This window comes from Sphaeramia orbicularis, chromosome 14, assembly GCF_902148855.1.
Source record: "Sphaeramia orbicularis chromosome 14, fSphaOr1.1, whole genome shotgun sequence".
Classification (NCBI taxonomy): Eukaryota; Metazoa; Chordata; class Actinopteri; order Kurtiformes; family Apogonidae; genus Sphaeramia; species Sphaeramia orbicularis.
This window is the reverse complement of record NC_043970.1, coordinates 20,040,455-20,066,654: the sequence shown is the minus strand read 5'-3', so window position 1 is coordinate 20,066,654 and position 26,200 is coordinate 20,040,455. Positions and strand designations below refer to the sequence as shown.

Sequence of the window (26,200 nt, the reverse complement as noted above, 5' to 3'; positions counted from 1 at the left end):
TTTTTGTGACAGAACAGTTTATAATTCTTAACATGTTCATAAAATAATTCTAGTTTGTACAAAGACAAAGTGAAATATTTGGAGTTGTCATTATTCATAGGTGATTATGCCATTATTTTACTGGTCTGGTCCACTTAAGATCAAACTGGGCTGTATGTGGCCCCTGAACTAAAATGCGTTTGACACCCCTGTTTTAAAGCATTATATATGTCACTTCAGTTTTTGACCAGCGGGGGGAGTAATGGGCAACTTAAACACATGACCCTGATAGAGAAACCAGAGAAACTCTGCTTAATAACAGACACATGCGTTACCTCTGCCCTCCGAAGACTCTGCCGAGCCACCTCCATCTTGGTCTCCAGTTCACTGTTGTTCTGCTCTGAGGTCTCCTGGTTCCCGTATTCCTCCAGGGCCTAAAGGTTAAATAAAATAACATAACACATGTAACTACCCCACACACTTTACTAACACTTCAGTACATCCAAAATGTATTGGAAAAAATGAAAACAGGATGTACAGTGGAACAATAAAGGCATTAATTGAAGACACTTGATGGAGCTGCACAGCATGTGACTCATTTCCTGGTTACTGGAAAAGCGCTGTTTGATCATCATGCGGTGGAAAAACATGTGTCGATAAATCTGGCAATCACTTATCTTCACCGCTTGGCTGTCACAGTTTATCAGAAGGAGTTGAAGGTGATGAAATCTGCTGCTTCATCATCTTTACCCTCATACATGATACGATGCCGATGGGTTTATGAGTTCCAGTCTTATCAAACTGACCTCTTTTGTTCTGCACAGGCTCCAATGATTTACAGTCAGAGGTGGGAAGCAAACAAATACAAATACCACAAATAATCATTTCTCTACTTCAGTAGAATTTTCTGGTATATGTTGTTGACGTGTACGTTTCACAAATCAAGAGCAGTGACTGATAGAAGGCAGTGATAGTTTCTTTTTTGCTGCTATGTAAAAAATTCTAACACAATCCATTCCTCAGGATGCTGCACCACTCACTTTATTAGTACTGGACTCACTTCTGTGTATGTGTGTGTTTCTACTTGATAGTTTTTTATATTTTATTCTTGACTGTTAACTTGACTGACAACTTGCTTATTCTATTCTATTCTATTCTATTCTATTCTATTCTATTCTATTCTAACACATTAAGGACATAAGAGACCTGAACATGAAGAAAAGACGATTTAATGACAAGAACCAATGTCAATAGTGTGTTCAGCGTGTTACACATGACCAGTGTTTAATGGTAGAAATGCTTTTTTACTTTTCCATTTCAGAGCTTGTGTATTGTTTTCAAAACTTGAGCTACTGTTGTACTTTAAGCACAATAAAGAAGGTGAATGAGCTGGCTTTTTTACACATATTTCTACAACTGGAATAAACAATGTGTGGACTTCAGCTGCCTGTTTACAGTAACAATTTGTAGAGCTGAATGAAATGCTACTAAATACTGAAACATCAAACCATGTATTTAGTAGGTGTTTGATCATCAATGGGTCTTTTCTGATTACAGGACACTTCCACTGCAGTCTGTTCTCACTATTAGCCTTTTAGACTGATTGTGGACTTGACTAGGGCTACACAGTTAAATCTAATCTCTTAAATTGTTAAAAATACACAAATTCACGTTTCTTATGAAGTGCACATTTTGGGTCCTGGATTTGGTATCTGCTCATTGTACATTATCTCCTTGAATATGACATTGTAAAATGTTGGAGCAGATAGTTTTAAATATGAAAATTACTTCAACCTAGATTTTTTTTTTTAACGGCAGATGCTCAGTTCATCAGTTACCTAGTTGTTTCTGCTAAAATTCTCCCTATATCAGCCTGAAAAATCTAGTATCAGTTGACGTTTGAAGAGACATATTCTAATTCCAGGTGTGAATAAACATCCTTATAAGCATCCACTTGTAAATGTTCACTCAGGACTCATGTTAACCTCAGCTGTGAACAGGTTCAGTGTGAAACCGGTTCTCACCCGCTGAGTGTGGATGATGCTCTTGTATTCTCGGGCCACGCGACTCGACCATTTCCTCGCCTCCTTTTCCAAACTGTGTTCCTCTGCTGTGCCGCTCTCCCTCTGCAGCTGCATCACCTACAACAGAAAACACAACAATCCATATTTCACCAGGATATGATAAACATTACATATCAAACTCATCTGAAACAGAATATATCTCAGAAACCAAGTTTAGTCCATTCTGATTTCAAACCTTTTTAAGGAAAATGTCACAACAACATTGATTTAGTTTTAAGGAACAAAAAAAAGGGAAAAAAAAAATCTTATATAATAGTTTATGATATATGAAAATTAAAATAAAATATTGCTAAATGTACTTTTGAGGAACTGGAACTACTACGACCCACAGACCGCTGTAAAAACACCCCTCTGGCTTCTCAAAGTGCTGTTTGAGAACCACTAGTGTAACCTGTGTTTACCATTTGTGTTATGTCAATGTGGCAACTTCCTCTTTACATATGACATGGACCCAGTCAACAGAAGTGTTATTGTGAGAGAGACGTGCACACATATTTATCTGTTCATCGGTACCTTGTATGTCCTCATTGGAAGTCCGCAGCTTTTCCTTCCACAGAAGGTCAGGGTAGAATTTTGTGACCGTAATGCTTCTCGTTTTTCTTTTTACATGCTTGTTTCCTGTTAGATTTGCTTATGCAACATTTATTGCCTGTTGGTTTGTAAGTTTGACCCCTAGAGATAAAGTAGTTTGACCAGTAAACAGGAATGGTAAAGCAAAATGCAGTTCTGACAAACCACACATCTTTTCATGTGGTGTTTTTTGTTGGCAGGGATTTTACAAAGATATTGTTGTTGCATGTTGTTGTTTAAAGGAATAAAAACAGAATAGTCCAAAGGTTTTCATCATCCAGAATAATAGTGGATCATAATTTCAGACTGATTTCCAGAATCCACACAGGCAAACAAAATGTGGAGATGGATGTGGATGTGAGAGACTGTGGTGCTGATTCACTACCTGCCTCATATAATTACATCAACCTTTAAAAACCCATCGTTGTGTGTCCTCTACTATCCATTTCTAAACATAATGATCAATATAAGGGACCATACATAAACAATTGTTCTGTAAATTATTTTAGATTTCATGCAATATTTCAACTGAACTTTTTCTGCTTGCTTCTATAAATCAAAGCCTTTGTTATAATACCTGAAAAACTACAACTTGGATTAAAACCACTGAAAAGCTCTAAGCAAAGATACAATCAAAACTATTCACACCCTCATAAAACTAACAGTACACTGAACTTAACAAACACAGTTCAGTATCACGTTCCATCATTCTCAACAGGTGTCTCGAACAGACACTGTGTGACCACCTCGGTCCCTTCTATATTAAGTGACTCAGATGGTAAAGTCAAACCACAGAGATCAGATTTATTTCCAGTGAGTGAGACTGAACCTGGGTCTACATGAAACATTAAATTAAAGTCCATTATTGGAGGTGCAAGGTCTCCACATGACAGTGAGTGTGGGCCTGTGGATGTGTGACTGGAGGGAAAAGGCCAAGGTGGGGAGGGTCAGTGAACTCTGATGAGGCCCACTCACAATGCCTCCTTTTCACAGCTGGGCCGTTCACAGGGCCCGGCCTACCTCCTGCCCCTCCCTCCCGGTCCAGCTCTATTCCTTACCGGATCCCTCTGTCTGCTGCGAGTGGTGTGGGAGGGAGGGAAAGCGCTCCACCGCTAATGTTTTCTTTAGGAACAGGCTGCTGCTTGTTTGACTTCCAACGAAAACAACGCAAGCGTTTGCAGTTTGAACAAATTGTCCAGTGTTGTCCAGCGGAGCGGAGGGCCAACGCCGAGGAGAAAAGGACCGGCAGGAGTCCACAAGCTGACTCCTGTGGTATAGGTGGCAGTACATTACATCCACGAATGACAGACATCGACCTGTGACTGCACACCTGCCATGAGGGTCGATCAAAAGATGCCATATTCACTTTGACATTCAGTGTTTGTTTTACTAGATGCCAAAAATGCAGGTGGCATGTACGAGTTAAAAAGTGTCAGAGAGAACGAGGCCTCAAACAGGTGAGCTGAGCTGCAGAACAGAACAGAACAGACTGCACTTGGAACTATGACTCAGGTAGGACTTGCTATGTTGCATCAACTGTGGCAAAATTTCACGCAGCAAACTCTAATTTTATGAACTCATTGTGCTACAGAAACAGCACAAAGTGACGATCGAGAATGCACTGGCAGAATTTGACTCATTACTGTTCTCAGATATTCACAATATGATCTATAATGAATCACTGACTGATTGCAACTCATCTGTACATATCCTTGCATATTTGCACAACAGTAATAATATCCACACTCAACGTCTTACCACTGTGACAGTGTTTTGTATCTTGCGCAATCAATCTATTTTTTTAATCCTGATACACTTACTCTTTGCACAGAGTACTCGCTTCATTTAATTTTACCTATTTATTTTTCTTTGCTTAGCATACAATTTATTTCCTTTATTTTGTTTCAGTTTAAATTGTTTTTTTTGTACAGTTTATGTCCTTTATTTCATTTTAGTTGTTTACATTAGTCGTGTGAAAGGAACTCACAAAACAAAGAATTTCATTGCTCAGTATTGCTGAGTACATGACAAACTTCTTGAATCTAAGTCACATCCATCCAAAATACTTCTTTTCCTAAATAAAGCACACACTACCTTACCAAAAAAGCCAACACCTGGATTTAAAAACACAAACAGGTAAGATACACAGCAATTTATACGTTTCAGGTGGAAAGAAGTTCTTTAACCCTGACTGATGCAGTGCGTAGCTCTGTCTTAATCTACCATTTGTTTGCTAGAGAGCATAAAGACTGGGTAAAGTCAGAATTCATCACGTTTAATCTTCATCAATCTCCTCATACCCAAAGCCTGCACCGCCTTCGGCTGCTCCGCTTTTCAGTTTTTCTGCTGCAGATGATTCTAGTCATCTCTATAAAGTTGAGCTCATTCATGCCGCTCTTCTTCAAAAACTCTATACGACCATTACTGCAGGATCCCTTGCTTTTCGCAGTTTGGTTTTTTAATACATATCCCCTTATATACTGTATCTGTTTCTTTTAGCACTGGTATGACGTGTAAAACTGTATTATCTGTTTTTATATTCTTACTGCTAATAACTACTTAAAAGCATATCACTGTAAAAACTGTGAATAATACTGTCTTTAGCATGATTATAACTTGGTATGTGACTTTGTAACTGTAACTTGTTTCTTTGATTTGTTTAATTTTTTTCTGTTTTATCCACCTTCTATGCTGCCTCTTGGCTCGGTCATCATTGTAAATGAGAACTGGCTCTCAATTGACCTACCTGGCAAAATAAAGGTTAAACAAACCATCTTGTGAATGAGACTGACCACCATAGTCCAGACCTGAACCCCACTGAGAATCCTTGGGATGTGATGGAGAAGACTTTACACAATGGCTCCCATCATCAATACAAGATTTTAGTGAAAACTTAATACAAATATAGATGGAAATAAATATAAATATTTGTTATGGCATAGAAAAAGAAATGAATGCATTGTGTATTCAAAGCTAATGGCTATCCAATCAAATATTGCATGTGGGAAATGTATTTTGTTGTTAACTTCCTTTATTCAAACTAACTTCACTTCCTTTTTTATGAATAATAAAGGAAGTTAAGTTTAAGAAGCTCATCAGACACTAAACATTATACAGTGGTTTAAAATACTCACACTGGATTTTACAATTCAATCTGATCGGTGTCGTAATAATCCCACTGATGACATGAAGCAAGTGATTGAAGTTTTATATGAATGTAGGTGATGATGTCGATAAACCAGGATGTAGTTGCTTAAATATACTACATTGGCCTCAGTAAATGAGAGGGCTGCATTTACACTGAGTCTGAACACAGTCTCTGATCATTTAACAGCCAACCATAATAACTTTACTACTATATTTAGCAGTTTGAGATAACCTTTAAAACAAGTACAAACACTGTCTGTTTGCACACTGGTCATGGTTCCTGTCCTATGATATCACTATTTGACTGTAACACGAACCCCATTGAATGATGTGTGTGGGGAAAGTGTGAGCTCAGATATATTTAGACACTGAGAGGTTTGACGTAGTAACAGATGATTATCAGACAGTCCCACTCACAGCCCCCACAGCGACAAAACAAACACAACAGCAACAATGACATGATAAAAAAAAAAAAAAAGTTGGTTATTTTTTATATTTGGGCTGGGAAATATGATTAGGCGTGTCCATAACAGGTGACATCAATAATTACGACAAAAAAAGTCAAATTCTTATTTGAGGAAGCAGAAACCAGATGGTTATTTGTGGTTTGTTATAATTTACCAAAGACACAACTAGGCAAAAATGATGTAACAGATGTAAAAAGAGAAAAGCAATGTAAAAGAAAAAAATGACAAAAAGAAAATAAAAACTACACAACAAAAAGCAACAAGGCAAAACCACAGCTGTAGTCTTGTTTCTTGTTACAAAATCAATCATTTCACCCCACACCTCTACACAAACATTAAAGAAAAGTTGATTTAAGTTGAGGAGTTTTTTATGCCCCTTCTTTATTAAATTATATGCTTTATCAGATGGGAAAAAAACGTAATGATGGCATTATGTGTTGCCACAACCACTGCAAACACCTGGAAGTTAATATTAGACATTTCATAAAATGCACCATGAACAAACAGTATCATGAAGCCAGGATTTACCGTATCTGATTCAACAGGCTGATAGAGGAAGTCCGGACCATGCTGGAACACAAGATTCTTCTGCACAAACAGCTGCTGGTGGAACTCCTGCAGTACCTACAGATGGACAACAGTTATCAGTTTTGATAGTAACAAACGATTAAGTGTAACTTTGCACCTTCTTATTTAAGGGCCCTTAAACCCGGAGCTGATCCGAAATGTGAATCAGGTTAACGACACACTGAACATCAACAGCTCCACAACAGGTTGGCTCTCAACACCTCAACTTCAACACAGAATGAAAGTGATGGTAATTTTTCACATGGTACAATTATATACAATCACTACAAAGACATGAATCAATAAATTTGTGTCACGTAATGTTGAGCGATTTGTGTGACACTGTATCACAAAAGCCTTTCTGTGTCTGAAAATCTGATATTACTGAAAATGACAGAGAAGACAAACGAGTGGTGATTCTTGACAGAAAATGTGAGACAACTTGGTTTGGACTGAGGTCTCTCTCTCAGCTATTAGTTACAACCAAGAGAAAAGGACCCCGACTCCAAAAATTAAGGCAATGCAGAGGTTTCTTGAAGTGGATACTGCTGACGGCCAGTAGGTGCTGCTCCCTGGACTTAAAATTCTATACAAGGGCTGTCAAATTCATTTCAGTTTGGGGGCCACATTCAGCGCAATATGATCTCAAGCTGGTCAAACCAGTAAGATAATAGCATAAAAACCTATAAATACTGACTCCAAATGTTTGTCTTTGTTTTAGTGCAAAAAAGCAGACATGCAAATTTTAACAATATTATGCCTCAGCTTTTTGTTTACACATATTCACAACTGACAAATCACAGTGGGTATAGAAAGTCATATTTTCTATGTCAATCTATATCAAAAACTTAGTAACATGCGTAATATTTTCAAAATTCCACTTATTTTTTAAAAGAAATTTTAGGTTGTTCACGGTCATTTAAATTCACAGTTTTTGTGAAAGGTAAGTTTATAAATATAAACAGTTTCATCATGTAATTTTCACACTAAAAATAACAAAAAGAAAAAGGAAGATTTGGGGTTATCATCATTTGTCATTATGCTGTTATTTCACTAGACCAACCCACTTGAAATCATATTGGTCTGTAGGTGGCCCCTGAACTAAAATGAATTTGACACCCTTGAGTGTCAATGTCTTAAGTGTATTCTTTGCATTTGACATATTCATCCTGTGGGCCGGACTCGACTAGTTGGCGGGCTGGTTTCGGTCCGTGGGCCACATATTTGATGCCCCTGCTCTAAACACACAAGGGAAATTTATTCATAAAAAATATTATGGCACATTACATAATGAAAATTAACAAAAAAGCAGTAAATTACGAAGTCTAGGAGTTTTACAAGGTTTTCATCTTGTTGCGTCATCTATGCTGTTTTCTTTTGGCCCCACTTCTACTCAGGACCAAAAATCCGCCTTTTAGAATGAATGATTTAATAAGGATATTTTTTTTATTGTGATAACTATCAACAGATATGATCATTTTTAACATGAGATCATTTTAGACTGTATGGCCCAGCTCTACAGCTCAGAGCTGTATGTATGAGTCCAGTGTTTCAGTGAAGTTTTGTTGACTCAGGACCCACATGTGCTGAAATGTACCCACTCCTTTCCTCTCTAATGATTCGTTCATATTCCGGCCTGAGCAGAAACAAAACGCCACTACACCTCAAGAGAAGCAAGATGACCTGAACAAACTAGACTGAACGAGGCCAACAACTCCAGAGTATGTAACTGAGGAGCACTGAGGTAACTCAAACCACTTCAATTAATTAGAGTTGCTGAAGAGGTGTGGCTTTGCCAACTCACAAACACACAGTGACAGTGATGGACACTAAGGTTATTACTGTAAACACTACCATGTACAATTTAGTTAAAAAACAGAAATGTACCTTTTCATTTTCACCCACTTTTACAGAGCTCAGTACTTAATTTTCTTGAATAAGACAGAATAAAGTTCTCCTTAAAGGACTCCATAAATATTGTTTTGGAATGGAACCCTTTTCTGATTTGCATGTAAATTAAAATGGCAGCTCCATGAAAAAATGCCCTTTTACTGGTCATTCAGAACAAGATGTAAGAACAGTTGGTCCTTTGAGTCCACAAATACAATTAACATTTCCTTGTATTTATTTAATTTGATTAATTTGGGATCTAAAGATACTTTTAAATTTATCTGTATTTAGTTTTTGTTACCATCAAAAATAATAAAAAAATGCAAGAATAATAATAAATAGGAGTAAAAATCCTAATAAAGCATTGCAAAAAAATAAATTGTGTTATATATAATAAACAAAAATTATGATCAATTAGAATAAAATAATGTCTGTTGCTTATTTTTTACTGCTACATTTTACCTAGACAAAATTGCACACATTTTGCGATACTTTTTGCATACTAACATTTTGTGTCCTTATCTACATTTAAAGTGGTTTCCTGTTGTTGTGAGAAGTTGATGTTTCTGGTTAATAACACCAACACAGACTGAGACTATGACAGTGATTAATACTCTGTAGATAAAGATGATATAGTCCAAGTGAAATATTTGTGACAGCAGGAATTAAATGTTTTCAGTCATTATAAACAAATTCATGTATGCATTTATCTGGTGTCATAATTACTCTGAAGATGAAACTATTATCACATAATTAGTTGACTGATAATAGTACAGTATTGTTTTTAACATTGTAAAACATGCTGCACCTGCTGACCAAACAGAAAATCAGTTTTCTTTTCTGGATATAGGTGGGGTTTTTTTTGTTTTTTTTTTTTAAATACAGTAGTGGTCATTTATAGTTCTCTTGACCTTCAATCGCCAAAGCCTTCAACAAACAAAGGGAAAAACCTTAGGTATAGTTGTCTTTATGGAAGATTTATATGCTTTCACACCATGTTTTATTCTGTTGTGTTTTCATTTGGTTATTACTCTATGCTTTGTCTTTTACTGTCTGTCTTTTGACTTTTACCTGGACTCTGAGTCTGCAAGAAGGTCTGATTGATTAACATATCTTTTATTAGTGGTCTTTTGTGGATGGTTGTTCAACATTAAAATGGTATAATGTTTTGCAGAGTTATCATCATACAATACTTTTTCTGGCCTTTTTGAACCTCACTTCTGATTGATACAATATATTAGAAAAAAGACACAAATTTAAACTAAAAAATAAAACATTAAGTAGCAAACCAGCTTTGAAAGCTACTTAAAACTACACTGAAATTAAAAAGTTAAAATGAAAAATCACCGTTGTGGGACACGAACATGGACATGAATGTGAATGAGTGGTTGAGGACTTACTCCACTGGAGCTGTTTAGGAGCTGGTTGAAGGTGTTGTGGATGGCCTGGTAGGTTTCCAGTTCAGTCTGACAAAGTGACACCAGGTAGTCTTTGACCTGCTCGTAGACTCTACCATCCAACACCTGCACATCAACACAGAAAGTACAGAAACATGTTTTTAGTTTTAGAGGCCATGTGTATTTATGTCCTATCATCTCACTGACTGAAGGAACATGTCCTCACCTTGATGCAGTCCAGAAGATCTGTGTCGTAGTAGCGCTGCTGGTGAGCATTAGCGGCTGCTAACATGAGTAGGTAGTCATTTCTGCTATGGGTGGCTTTAGAGTTACACTCACTCCTCTTTGCTTTCAGCTGGAAAATATAAGTTCATACTGCTGAAAACTTTTACTTTCAGAACAGAAATGTATCACATAAAGGGCATTTTACAGATAGAAATCAGGTAGACTATTTAATTACCTTTACACTTGCTCTCTGCAGACTAGATCTGGACTGGAAGAGACTGAGCTTAGACCTGAGGATGACAAGGGGCAGTGTGTCAATGCGATGATTTTAACACTGTCGATTAGTATTTCATTAAGTGTAGATTTGTTTGTAAGAAGCAAGAATGACTCATTAATGATTGACATTTTCCCAGAAACACTCTGACACTAAATAGAAAAAGGACAAAAATGGCCCTGGATCTCACCAGCACCAAGAAACCATAACAAATCAAGAAACAATAACAAATTGAATTTGCGAGGCTGTCAGGTTCTGCCACTTAGAGCTCTGTGGTCTGAATGCAGGAGATCAATCTCCCAATAGAAGTGGGTGCTACTTTCACTGGAGGAGAACTCAACTAATTAAATGAAAGTCCGTATATTACTTCCTATCAGTGCTCAGTAGTAAATATATTGATATCTCTACTCATGTTCATGTTATATTACAAAATATGGTCCATTATGAGGAAGAGTCAAAATATTCTTCAGACTCTAATGGGAGCTTATGTAGAAAAGAAATGTTGTTATTTTGATAATTACATTTGTCTGAGAACTTTCTGACTCCCTTGTAAAAGTAAAGGCAAATTTGTAATATGAAAAAAAAAAAAAAAAAAAAAAAAATCGCCAAAATTTCAAAAATCCCAATTTCTCAAAACCGTGACCAAACTTTCTAGACACTGAACCAAGGAAGCTACATATAAAATGTGAAATGAATCTGACCAGAATTTTTGTCAAAGACAATGTTTGAAGAAATTGCTAACGAAGACGCTGAACACCGCACCTTCATAATAACTCGTGGCCTATTGGTTGGTGAGCTAAAAATAGGTGTTAACTATGAAATCTTGAAAGAAAAACAATCAAATCTTAGACGAGAACTTATGTTTCACAGTCTTAAACAAGTCGTTGTTTGTGACTTACTGCTATCTGAATGGTTCTCACATCACGACTATTACTGCTGAAAATGTCATGGAAACTAACTTAATATGAATTTTACCACATTTTAACAGTTTGATGAGCTGTTGCTTTGGAAATTACACTTGTCCCAAATTTTACATGTTTAAATGCATTTTGCAGCAAACTGAAGTTCAATTGAAAAGTTGATCCAATGGAAATGTTTGTAACAAAACTGCCGTCAGATCCTTTTTTGAGTTTGTTAATTTGTTAAATTACTCAACAATAACTTTTATGAAACAAATCTCAACTCAAATAATATAAACTGAGTTAGAGGAATGAAAATACCTCATTCTATTTCTCTATAGATCATTTAAAACCATCAGTAACACTTTAATATGTCAGTGATGTAATAAACCTTACTAGATGTAAAGAATGATATTTCATTTCACAACAGATATTCCTGACAGGGACAACTGTTTAATTCAGTTAAAGTCATATCCACCATTCACACAGCCCTATGATCACAGATCAATCACAATTTCTACAAAATAAAAACTGCCTTTGTTATGTTAAGAGTAGGAGAAAAATGTTCTACAGTTTTACAATATTAAAATCGGTGCCCTACAATCCACTAAGTCTTTCAGACAGCGATGTGTCAGGCTGTGCCTCAAGTCGATAATATTTTTCCTCATGAGCAGAAAAATGTCTGCAATGTGGTGAGTCAAAGTGGCAGCTGCTGGCATCATGTTGTGTCAGAACAAAGTGTCGACAATGAGAGGGAGAAGAGAGAGAGGAGATCTCACTTTGTCACCCCAATACCAGACAGTAAGTCAACAGATTTATACTTTAGTAGTTATAATACCAATTTTATCATTTATTTTAAAAAAAAATCTCATCTAAATGAGATGTTTTACAGAAGTAAACAAAATAAATTGTTTCTAAAATCATCTTATGACACTGATAGTGAACCCTGGAATGCCACTGTCATATTCTGTTAGAGACAATGCAGTATTTTGGATCATACTTGGCCTCGAGCTCTGCCTTCTCTCGGACCGCCTGAGCCATCGTCTCGGCCTCCTGGTACTTCTTTCTGCTCTTGGTCAGCTCCTTCACAGATTCCTGCAGCTCAGCTTGGACCACTGTCAGCTGTTCAATACACTGATGGAGGTAGATAAAAAGGAAAGACAAGAGAAGACATTTTTGTTTATGCAAAGTCTAGTTCCTGCAATACATGACCTGAAAAATGCAAATACCTTTTTCCCCTTATCTACATTTTATGTGGGCTGGTGCATTGGTTGAAGGAGTTATGATGGAAAATGTGAGAGAAACAGTAGCAGCACTGTGCGCTGAAGAAAACAGCCCAGTTTGTATTTCAGCACCGGGTCGAAGCAACTTTAAATCAGGGAACTAATCAGGCACCAGTACACTTCCTTATCTGAGGACTCAATAACACATTGTTTATGGCACTATTTATCACTTGTTGTTTCGGTTACATCCTTCACTGAAGTGGTTCTGATGTGATGCAGGTGAAAGGACAAAGAACATGTTGCAATAGAACCTGAACAGTCAGCTGATTTCAGATACATTACATACACTAAGCAGCTGCAACTGAGTGACAGTGTGCTGAAGGAATGCTATAAAAACACTTCTAAACTTTGAGGGAGCTGTTGTGGGACTGTGTAGAAAAATGGACATAGCACAAATTATTCTCACATTAAGTTCATTATAAAACCGTCGGTTTTCAGCATCCATAAACCAACAGGTATTAGAAAGATACACAGGTAATGGGAGCTGTACTGTTGTTGGCTTAAAATAAACAGACGGTGTAGAAACGCTGGTTATGGTCCTCTTCAGGCCTGGCTTAAAATGTGTTTTTTCATGATTCAGTCATAAATAGACAGCTTTAACTGTGTCCACCTGGCATCAGAATGTGTTCCAAAATTTCTAATATCTCCAAAAGTACTGGCTCTATCACCTTGCCATTTTTGCAAGTCTCTTCCTTGACCAAAAATACATAAGTATGTCAAAGTGCAGCAGTCAGCTCTTTCCAGATTTTGTGTGATTAACAAGACACACACACACACACACATATACAGAGGCCACTTGGCTTTTATAATATAGACGATTGTGGATTATGTCTTTGACTACTATGTGACCCATGGGGAACCACAGGTTCTAAATGTGGTAGTTTTTACGCTGGGGAGAGCAGACTTTTTGGAAAAGTAGTGAAATTAACATTTTTTGGTTAGTCACTCTTGAAAATGTAAATCACAGTTAATATAAAGTATTAATACCCAGGCATGCCTGTGTGAAATTGTGAGGTACACACGAAGCACATGGACGGGGGTGGGGGGTGAATAGTCTGTAAAACGGGGGTGGGATGGCGGGAGTTCTCCGTAAGTACTGGGACGTACCTTATCTGTTTCTCTATATAGATCAGTCGCTCGCTCTCTCTTTCTCAAATATCACGCAGTAAACAGAGGCTGTATGGCTGCAGGCGATATATCAGGACTGTGGGAGCAAATGAAGCGTTCCTGTTTTTAACTTCATTTCCCATCATGCAGTGTGGTACTGCTATGTTGGGACTGCGGGAGTAAATGTGGTGTTTCTGTTTCTGACTTCATTTCCCATCATGCAGCGTGGTACTGTGCCTCTGTGACTGTAAGGCTATTATATTCCAAAATGACTAATATCTCCAAAAATATTGGTCCTATCAACTTACCAAGATATTTAATGTGGAGATGGGACTATTCCTCAACTGTAGGTACCAAAATGGCCGGTTAAAAATGTCTCAATTTGTCAGAATTGTGCCCGCCCACCCAAACACACACACACACACAGACTCTATGAGACCTTCCAGTACTATGATATAGATTACAGATACTTATCACTGGAGCTATAGTCATTATCATCACTTATATTTTCAGCTGATTCACAAAAAAACATCCTACAGCCTCTTGTTGCAGAAAAGACACACACCCTGATTTCCATAGGGTGACATGTTGTTTATGAGATTAAAGGGATAGAAATGGGAGAAAGTGATCTGCATTACCTTCCTCAGCTGCTGCTCCTTCTGTAGTCTGGCAGTCTTGGCTGGATCAGCAACCTGGTTTTTGTAGTTATCACAGGCACTGATTCTAGACTGGGTGACCTGGATGGTACCCTCCAGATAAGCCCTCCACACACAGTACATATTCCTAATCCAAACACACACACACACACACACACACACACACACACACACACACACACACACACACACACACACACACACACACACAGAGTTTTCACATATATAAAGACTATGTTTCATAATGTTGATTCATATCCTGATAAACTGATCAAATGTGACAGAAAATGTTACATAGTGGATCCTTTCAAACGGACTAGCAGGTTTATTATTTTTTCTGGGTTTATGCTTGATTTAGATGGAAACAAATGGACAAAGTGGTTGCTTTCAGCTCTGCTCCTAGACATGTTTCAAATAACAATAAACAACATCACAGAGGGGAGTTGTCTGCTAGAGTTCACTATCTGAAATAGTGAACAAACAAACAGGGCAGCCGTTGCTATTTTTTTCAGACAGTTGCTGCTTTTAATACTTGCAAAACAACTCAGTATTTAGAACTGCACTTTTAAAAAATACTCCTCCATTACAAAACTTTTACTATACTTAAGTCTGTTTTTGACATATCTCGACAAAATATTGAAAAAAACATTTGTTCCTCACATCATGCTGCTGATATAAAACTATATTTCACCACAGAGCATCTGTCCTGAAGCTGCTGTCAGCACAATGGAGCCAATCAGCTAATGAAATAAAGACTAGACTTTTCACTAGGGGTAACACGCACTGCTGTCAGTTTTCATTCTTTTTAATATTTTGTTTGTCTGCTGCAGCACAAATACTTCTACCATTAACGGACAATCACTCCTGAGTTGGTTGCGGTGTAATATGTGATAGAAAAGTAAAAACTACAGACTGTATATAAGAAGTGGATGAAGTTTCTGAACTACTGTTTTGTAGCCAGGAGTTTGTATTTTGGCCATTGCTATATTGGATCTTTGGGGGCAGAAATGACCATATTTAGACAAAAGGGTTGAGCTGTGGGAACGTGAAGGGTTAGAACCATCTACGAGGGGTTATGCATGAGCTAGTCTTACATCCTAGCATGTACCAGACACATTAAAACAGTCAACTTCATCATACATGTATAACAAACACAGATGCCCTTATGCCTTAGTAGCAACACTGTGTTAATGTGTTTGTTTCTCCTCATCTCGGGTTAATTCTAGTTTTACTCATTTGTTCTGGATCTGATTGATGCAAAATGCTTAAAGTATATAAGCCTGTGAGCTGTCATAAATGTATGTATAACACGTGTCTCTTTGGGCTTTTAAAACAAACTGAAAACATGAAAAATGTCTGCACAATTAATGGAACTGCAATAGGCTGCAAATTCAAAGTTAAGACTTAGGAAGATTTAAGATGAGGAAAAAATTAACATGACCTTTGTTGCATGGTGATATTTTGGATTTACCAACACAGAGAATGAAGAAGGGTAAAAATCACAAGAAGTCACAAGCAAAAATCACAAGAAGTCACATATTTTGCATTTTTAAGCCAGTTCAAGTGTTTGTGTCTGACTTGCAAAAATACACAAGAAACAAGAAATATGTATATTTCCCTTGACCACTAAGCAAAGAGACTCACAACTCAATCATAAATTACAAGTTGAATATCACCAAATAATGCCCCCAAAATCTAAATGTCACTTAAGACTTTATGGACATACTATACATATGCTTTAAAATCCAGTTACTAGATAATTTTCTACACAGTAGTGGTCTGTGGTTGATAAAACAGTTGCACTTTTATACATAACAGAATAGTGTTAATGATTCTAGAGATAAAGTTTTACCTGTGGTCTGCTTGTTCCTCTAAAACGCTCTCTGGCCATTCCTTCTTTAGATACTGATTTGCCAATTTCTGGAGGGCCTGAAAGAAGAGGAAATGAAAGACAAAGTGAGGATGACCTCTGACCTCTGACACCAACATGCATTTTCCTGAGTCTCATCTTCACACAGGACATGGTTGGAAGACCATGACCCCCGCTGACCTGCTCCTATAAACCACCAGACAGACGGACACAGCACAGACACAAGCATGAGCAGAAACAGGAGATGGGTGTTTTTCTCCTTCCTCTCAGCATGGACAGAGTGATGTTTGCAAAAACACCACAAAACAACAATATTTCATCAGCAGCTGTGACCGAGATTCGCCATTCACTGTATCAATATGAGATTCCAAGAGATTCCAGTGACCAGACGGTTCACGGATGGACTCGTTCACCTGTGAGCCGCAGCCCAGTTTAGAGGATGGCTTGCTGGTTTTCATGCTGACCTGGGCTCATTTTTGGCAGAAAAATGCAACTTATTTAGACCACAGTCGTCTCCGGAGATATATTAGGTTCCTCTTCCTCGACCAGCAGTGAGGTTAACCTTTAAAGAGCCAAAATAGTCAGACGAGGTAAACAGCGGCACAATGAAAAAAGTGTAAGGAATGCATATACCTGGCGTTTCTGGAATGTCACAAAAATGTAGTGGTGAATGAATAAATTCAATAACTTGGCTTGAAATGACTGGAGCTCAAGTATGAGTTCTATGTTCAAAAGCTAGTGAGATTTATAAAACTAAAGCAGCCTTTGGTTTTATTTTTACACATAAATTACTGAATTCAGTTTAAATTATTTGGCACTAGGTCTGTCAGGGTTTACAGTTTGGCATTTCAGAGTTATAAAACAAAGCAGAGGGTCTGAAATTGAAACTACACGGGAACACGGGACAGTAATTCATCTAGCATCCTAATAATTTCACATGTAAGTCTGCGGTTATGACTATCACTATATAACTTACTATGTCACAATAATTTGAATTTTCGGGATTATTTTGTTTACTGTATTAAATAAAACACAATGGGTTTCAGTGTGTTGATGTACTTTATTTTTTAATGCTACTTATACATGGAATAATGGAATGGGAAAATTATCTGACATTATAATTACTGAATATCATGAAAATTTCAAATACAGTAACATTTCCAAATGTAATAAGATATGGGAAGTCACATGGCTATATACCATTTGACAACAGAAAAATGTATATGTTTTTTTATGTGTTGTATGTTGTTTTGTACAGGGTGCTTGCTCTTTATCCAAATAAAAATTCAAGACTTTTTCAAAACTATTTTTTTCCTCAAGACCTTGACTTCATGTACTTTTATACTTGTGTGCCTACTTTTTTGGTTGAGACTGTGCCTGCTGTGTGTAATAGAAAAGTTCATTTTAATAAATGTATGAATAAATAATGCATAATTCGCAATTAATTATGTTTTACTGACAGAAACCCTTTCAAAACATATGAAAATCACAAAAGTGCATGGATATCACACAAACAAGTTTCACTAGAATCATTCCAGTATCGACCAGTTACTGAAATCCTTTCAAGTTTTTTTTACGATTTCCTCATGTATTTCTTATTTTACAAGATCACATACCTTTGAGCATACTCTAAAATTCAAATATGAGAGAAACTTTTTTCCATACTTTATTAAGACTTTTATGCAAAATTCTAGACTTTTCAAGGTCTGGAAAACAGCGTTTCAAAATTCCATACTTTTTAAGACTTTCATGACCTGCGTAAGCACCCTGTGTGTAAATGTCTTTCATTGATTTGATAACATGAGAACAAATGAAAGGCAGCATTAATTGTAAAATAAACTTTATGCTGCATCTACTGACTTTATTATTTGTTTTTTGGTTTTTTTACTATTTCTACCAGTTGTCTTCAAACTTACATACCACTGAATTACAGTCTGACACTACATTTGTCAAAAGAGGAATTTTTTTATGCCCTCATTGTTCATCTATTTCATCTTCAGGACTCTGCAAGTGTCCATCAAGGAAGTGAACTGATGAGTGCTTCCTGTGTCCACTCTACAGAGACAGGCCCTGTTATGTGGTCCTGAGGCAGGCTAAGCCGTGGATCTGAACTCGATGGTCTTGGTGATCTCGCTGCCAAAGCTCCAAAAGCTGCTACAAACCCTGGCATTGTGGGATTCAGATCGAGAGCTGGACTAGGGGACACGCCTGAATAGTGTGATGGGAACAAGGGAGGGGTGGAAGGAGGAGGAGGGATGTGAGGAAGGCAGAGGAAGAGCCGTACAGAGGAGGACATTTTAATCACCCTGTGTGATCTGAATAGCAATCGGCTAAAAGCTATAGCAGCTTGCAGGTGTAAGAGATCCAGAAAAAGGCGCGTAAAGAGAAGAGTTTTGAAACAATTTCAAAGAGCGGGGTGTAACCAAAGGGGACGAAGTGTTCCAGAGACACTCTGACCCACTTTGATTCATCCATTGGCAGCGGGTGCCTAATTGATCACATAACTAGAGGCAGCTCAGCCAGACACAGAGACACCTTTGAAAGGATAGCCCTGTGTGAGGAAAATGAATGACTCCGCAATTACAACATGCTGATAACCTGCAGGAATGAGGAACATCCACATTTAAACCAATGAGTATGAAATTCAACTAAATGTCCAGTTTTTCTGTTGGGTTGAAACTTGGGCATAAATGACAACGTCTAGTGATGGGACTGGACTGAGAAGATAAAGATAATAATAGCAGTATCACTCCATCTTGTAATATAAGATATTTGGATACTTTTTACTCAATTTGAACAACAGACATTACTGCCTTTCACATGGTCAGTCTGTGAAAGTAACCCCAAACACCACATGCTGGTTGATCTTGTTGGTGAGTTAATTTCATTTGGTTACCTGATACTGATATTAAATGTAGTTGTGTTGTAAAAACTTATGCTGATACTTTTTGGTTATTTACAGGCATGTTGCTTATGTCCTGCGTCTGTCAGTGTCACAGTTTGATACAAAGACACAGACATCATGGTGCATTTGGATTGAGACTGACATCCAAACAAATTAACTGGCACAGATTAAACACTTCACAGCCTATCAGTATGGGCAAACCTTGGCTGTGATACCAGCAGATGAATAATGTCAGACACATGCAGCTTTAGTTACTCTTTGTTCACTTGACTCAGCCTCATACTGTTACATTAATAAACACTGCATAAAACTGTACTGGAAGAGTGTGCTATTCTGTTATTCTAGAAACTAATCCAAAATGTCAAGTTAACTTTGCGACATTAACGTGTGCATCCGAACCTTGCAGGACAGAGTGGTACTACTACATTGTACAGAAGATCACGACAAAAGGGTTTTTTCTTTGTTATTGTGGAAATCTGATGTTTTCACAAATAGCTCACCAGCTGAGGCACTGAGACGTGTCTTTAGAGGTAAATCTAACACAGTGAACTGTTAAAGTTTTGCAACTGTTAAAGTTGTACTAAAAAGAAAACATTATCAAGTAGCTATAGTCAGAAAAAATAGAAACAGAGTGGATTTATATCTAACACACAGCACTGCTTACTGACATGCAAAGAGGCTTACCGGCAACAAAAAGCCTGGCCAAAGCATGATGAATTATAATGACAGTTCACCAATCTCCACTGGTTCTAGCCTATTATCTAGATCCCCATTCAAATCAAACATTTTCCAACAGACATTGACTAATTAATTAATGACCTCTTGCCTGTTAGAAACTATTGCATTATACCAATCAACCTCTACTTTGGGTGTACCTTATAACCCCTGAAGTCTCCAGTAAACTGTAAAGCAACCCTATTTAAACCAAATGTTATGTACTAAGGTGTTTCATCATAATACTATGGTGTTTCCATTCTTACTTGAAATCATTTTACAAACATTACAAGTAGCAGGTTGGGAGCATTATAGGTATTAAAGAAATCAAGTACTCCATTCTGTAACACTGTTGTGACATTGAAGCCACCTTGCTAACCCCAAATCCTGCTCAACAGTACAGACCCTAGTAGTCAAAACCTGATCAACTCTAAATGCTATTTCTTGCTGCCAGTTTCTGTTTCCCTCTTCCTCTGTTAACAATAATCTGTGATTCTTTAAAAACATTCCTCGGGACCAAGCTGACCAGTAGCTCAACTGCTCCCTCCTTGTAATGAGATTGGTAGTCTAGTCTTTTATGTAAGGTGACACGATAACACAGACCCAGCTGAGCTTTATAAATAATGTACCGACAGATATCAGAGATTTTCTCTCCACACCAACAGTCAAAAAACACAACACTTTTAGATTCTGTTGAGAGTTGCAAGGATTTCAGTTCTACGGAAATTTTACTGGTTGTAATCGCGGGCTTGATTAAGAATTTGATTGACCCCATATGTCGTGCTGTATATAATAAAACCCCACAGTCCATGAGTCCATATTACACCAGTGTTATCCACACACAGCCCAGGTATATTAACAGCCTGTTCAGTCCCACAGCTGGTAATTTTAATGTTTTACCTACATGATGGCAATGATGCAGTGCAGCCTTATAAATTCTAATATGACAACAACAGTCTCATAATAAACCAAAAATACTGTAATGACTTATGTCAAACAGAGGTAGCGATACAACTTATATGTCTTTCCAAATAGCTTTAGCTTACAAGCAAAGTCACTCCATTCATGACTGTGGATATACATGCATTATTACATCTGCCTCTTTATTGTCATAACTCTGTAAATTTTCCCAGAGTGGGACTAATAAAGACAATTAACTTTTTTCCAAATATGAATGCAATTTAAGATCTATTTCCCATTCAACCACTTGAATATGTTTGTTGGACTTTAGTTAAACATCACCACAGACTGACCTTGAAAAGTTCAGCGTGTGATATTAATTAACAACAAGCAATAAAGTTCCAGATTGTACCAAACCGAATTTCCCAACACCTTTACCTACGGTGGCTGCAAAAACACCATCACTAATTACAGTTATTGTTTATTTGTTTGAGAAGAAAACAACTCTAATGCACACTCAAAAACACCACAGGAGTAATGTATCTTAAGACTGGATATCACCTGATAAAAAAACAGAAACCACATGAAGAGGAGGTCAGTTGTGAGCTACGGTAGAAATATGGTTGACTCTGTTAATGTAACCTTCTCCTTCTATACACAACTCATTCTAAGGAACTGAAAACACATCCTCATTTCCACTGATTGTACACTAATGATAATTTAATTGTATTATAAAGTTATGAAAATAATACAAAAGATATTTTATTCCATCTGCGCAGTTAGATCCTAATGAATCGCCTAAATCTGACAAAATGGACCTTTTACTTTTAAGACTGAATCTGCCAGTCCAAATCAATGTCATGTCCTTCACACACTTGGAGCATTTTGTCATAATGAGGAATATAGTTATTAAACAGGTCATCTACATCATGGCCAATCCAAATTTTTCAAAAAAATCAAACCAAAAAACCAAAGTGGTTTATGTTAATGCAATATTACAAAACCATCTAACTTTACAATGCATTTTTAAGGTCAAAACACCGCAGTCATCATCTAAAGCAGGCATGTCCAAAGTCCGGCCCGGGGGCCAATCACGGCCCGCGGTCAGATTTTATACGGCCCCCAGCTTCGGTTTTATACTGTATTATTTATGGCCCGCTTGGACTGTTGATCCGAGTACATGAATCATAAAAGGTTCAAAATGCAGTTTCTCCTGCCACCTCATGGTGGCAGCACCACTCTAACTCTATCTGGCTCTGTGACTTTGCCATGAACCATTTTCGCTAATTTCTAACCATGGCGCCTGTAAATAAAAAAAACGGAAGTTGACAGTGAGGGCCGCCGCTTCCAGGAGAGATGGGAATTACAAATTTTTTTCACTGAAAATCGAGGTGATTGTGTTTGCCTAATTTGTCAAGAGACTGTTGTCTTGTTTAAGGAATTCAATGTAAAGACACACTAGCAGACAAAACATGCTAACGCATACGACAAGCTAGCAGGGAGTGAGCGTTCTGAAAAAGTGAAGCAAATTCAAGCTGCTTTAAACTTACAACAGTGACTCTTCATGTGAACCTGTGAGTTCAATGAATTCACCACCAAGACAGGCTACCAAGTTGCCAGGTTAGTTGCCTATAATTGCTGGTGTTATGTACTTGTAGATGTGACACAAATATTACTTTCTGAATGATTTTGTGAAAGACAAGAGTAAGAGTCATATGTTTTCATCTTAAACGTTAACAGACTTTACATTACTGAGTAATATATGAGTAATGATTACTCATATAAGTCATGTTTAAAATGAATGTGGGGTTAAGATTTTTATCAACTTTTTGGAAGTTTAAGATACTCTATACAGTTTGTTCTATGTTATCTGACTCCAGATGTGAAAGGAAGGCAGAAATGTTTTTTTTTTTTTTTTTTAATTTGTTCACACCTGAGTGGCTTAGATTTGGTTACATTGCCATTTAAAAAAAAATTATATTTTGACAATGAAAATAAAGTTGTTTTTAAAATTATCGCTTTTATATGTAATTTTTACTGTTTAAAAAACGTCCGAAGGGATAACTGGCCCCTGTCAATCTCCACATTATCAGATCTGGCCCTCTTTAAAAAAAGTTTGGACACCCCTGATCTAAAGCGAGACATTTCAAGTTGTTTTACCCAAATTCACCACAGAAGCCCTGATTGAAGTCGACAGAGCCTGAGAGCAGCTGCACATGAACAAACAGACATGTAAGTACAGACATGTCCCCTCTCTTCACAGTGGTGTTGGACATTCCTCACAGGGTTGCAAAGCTGAAGCAGAGCCAAGGAGAAGAGAGGGATGTTCAGACAATTCACCAACATCCCAGGAAGCTGTGGGCAAAAACAACACAGCCAGGAGGAAGCGAGCCAGTGGTGACCACTGGAGGGTGATTCTCTCTGTGTTGTGGTCCTGGTGGGGATCATTTATCTCACCACATGAGCTTTCTTAGGACCGCTATTCAGTTCTGCTCTGATATAACATTTTGGTGAGCTATGTTGTAAAAAAAATAATTGCATCTTTGGCAAAACAAATGACAGGATACAGCAGCACAGTCACTGTTGTTGACAAGTGTGAGAAAGATGACCAAGTGTTAAGATTTACTTACCTGGGCGTAGTCTCTCTCTACAGCTGCTCTCTTTTGGCTGAAGGTCCTAAAGAACAGAAAGAGAAAGTGTGAGTAATGGTGCCAGTCACCAATATCTGTACATTAGGACTATGCACTATGGTAGATATGTGACAGAAACACTTAATCATTGAGGCAGGAAATTATTATGAAGGCAACACAAACAAACATGGAGGAGCGTGAATGACACAGAACAGAGTAATTCTGAACAGGAGACTCTGATTAGAGACAAGACTAGGAGCTTGCATCCAATGCCGCGTTTCCACTCTGTGGTACCGGCTCGACTCAGCTCGGCTCGACTCTGGTACCAGGTCCTATTCCTGGAGACCGTTTCCATTACAGGATACTACCCACTTTTACAGTACCTGGACGTCATAGGGATGTGGCGCATTACTTCCATGTCATCTGCTCAGAGAGTTGCTGATAAACTCGCTCGTTGTGTGTTGTCTCGTCAAGCTCATGCTGAATTTTTACGTCTGAACCTCCCCGCCAAACCATGGTGAAGTTTGGCGGGCTGTCATTATGTGGATTAACCTACTGCTATAGTTACTGTCAACTTCCACATCTGTTTTTTGTAAAATGGCGGGTCACAGAGACAACTCTCTGACCAATCAGTGGTCTGCAGTGTTTCCACGTCACGTTTTAGTATCTGGTCCCCAGTCCTGGAACCTCAGCGGAGGTGATACCAAAAAACTAGTACCGGGTACCAGATTCCAGGTCCTTTTTCATAATGGAAATGCAAAAAGGTCGAGTCGAGCCAGTACCACATAGTGGAAACGCGGCATAAAAACGTGTTTTTCCTCTTTCACATAGATGTGGCTTGAAAACTTGTCTTAAGAGCTTAAACCAGTGTTATTTTTGTGAACATCAATGGAATTTTTAATTACAACAGGTTCAGTCAAATTAAGTGTTCTATATCAGTATCCTGTACCAACAGTGTCACAACTAAATCCTATTTGTTTTCTATGTATAATAAGCAATGTGACAAAATGAGGATTTAATATTATATCTAAAAACAAACTGAGCCCTTAGTGTCTCAAAAGCCATGGCTGGCAATATGTAGGAGATGAACACAAAAGATAATGATACTGTTCACTGGAAAATTCAAGTATTTTTGGGTGAAGACAAGAGGAGACATGACAGACGTAGTCTCAAAGGAAACTAAACATTTCCGCTTATAAAAAAAAGTAAGATGAAAAACATGGATGAGGCAAAACGCTTTGCTCCTGCTTCTTCTTCTTTAATGTTTATTGGGAGTTTAGTAAAACTAAGAGGTGCATTAGCGCCACCAACAGGATGGGAGCCACTACACTGTCATCTATGTCCTCTGACAGATCAAGCATGTTCCACTCAAGAGTCAAATGAGACATAAAATTTTATATAGTGGACAGGTCTGGTGTTCAGCTCACGTAACTTTCCAGTTTTTTAAGAGAATGAATATGAGGTCTAAACAAAAGTAAAGTATTACAAACAAAAAAAAACCCCCAGACACTAGAAAAGCTCTTGTCTGCCATAAATATTTTAATACATATATATCACATGTTTAACGTATGCATCTCCACTGGAGCTGCACAATATATCGTTTGAACATTGTTATCGCAATGTACGTGTGCGCAATAGTCACATGGCAGGTCCTGCAATGTAGGAGGCAAATGAACTCCATGTGTTCTCATCTAATTTCAAGGGTACCTGACACACACTGCACGCAGTGATCCACCAATCACAATCGTTTTTAATCAGTTTGGAGTGAGTCACTGGTAACAACATTAAAAAATAAGCAACGAACAAGAGAAAATCACCATTAACAAAAACTTGGTGCCAAAAAGAAAAGAAATGTCAGTTATCTGGAATTGTTTCGGCTACAAGAAGGATGAAATTGAAACACGTGTTCTGTGTTGACAGTGCCTTCCACCTGTTGCCACAACAAGAGGAAACAACTAATTTGTTTGACCATTTACATCGGTACCACACAGCTATTACAGGGTGGGGAAGCAAAATTTACAATATTTTGAGGCAGGGATTGAAAGACAGTGTATGACCAATTAGTTTATTGAAAGTCATGAGAATTTATTTGCCACAAGAAAATTTACATTATAGAAAATGTTTTTATTCTATATGTCCTTCTTCTTCCTCAATAACTGCCTTCACACACTTCCTGAAACTTGCGCAAGTGTTCCTCAAATATTCGGGTGACAACTTCTCCCATTTTTCAATAGTATCTTCCAGACTTTCTCGTAATAGTTTTGCTCACAGTCATTCTCTTCTTTACATTATAAACAGTCTTTATGGACACTCCAACTATTTTTGAAATCTCCTTTGGTGTGACGAGTGCATTCAGCAAATCACACACTCTTTGACGTTTGCTTTCCCGATTACTCATATGGGCAAAAGTTTCTGAAAAGATATGGATAATAGTGTTAGGTATAATTATGACATCAATATATGTTTGGTTTCACAACAATTGACGTAATGCCTGCTGAGAAAAAAACACCTAAATGTTCATTGTAAATTTTGCTTCCCCACCCTGTATATCCTCCTGTGTATTTTTTCATATCGCAATATATATCGCAGAGTTAAAAAAATTACAATGGCAGTTTTTTTCCAATATCGTGCAGCCC

General features: G+C 37.5%; 1 protein-coding gene across 2 annotated transcripts in view; it reads right to left on the bottom strand.

The window, feature by feature from the left end:
* The window catches only part of LOC115433329 (F-BAR and double SH3 domains protein 2-like), a 45,285-nt gene that overhangs the window by 9,035 nt on the left and 10,050 nt on the right, over positions 1–26,200 (bottom strand). For both annotated transcript variants that reach the window (XM_030154676.1, XM_030154677.1), the window contains exons 3-12: positions 23,565–23,610; positions 16,398–16,474; positions 14,528–14,672; positions 12,500–12,633; positions 10,562–10,616; positions 10,328–10,456; positions 10,105–10,227; positions 6,776–6,871; positions 2,004–2,120; positions 315–413 (exon numbers count right to left, since the gene is read on the bottom strand). In XM_030154676.1, coding sequence (XP_030010536.1) covers positions 315–413; positions 2,004–2,120; positions 6,776–6,871; positions 10,105–10,227; positions 10,328–10,456; positions 10,562–10,616; positions 12,500–12,633; positions 14,528–14,672; positions 16,398–16,474; positions 23,565–23,610 — 1,021 coding nt within the window. The remainder of the gene's footprint in view (positions 1–314; positions 414–2,003; positions 2,121–6,775; positions 6,872–10,104; positions 10,228–10,327; positions 10,457–10,561; positions 10,617–12,499; positions 12,634–14,527; positions 14,673–16,397; positions 16,475–23,564; positions 23,611–26,200) is intronic.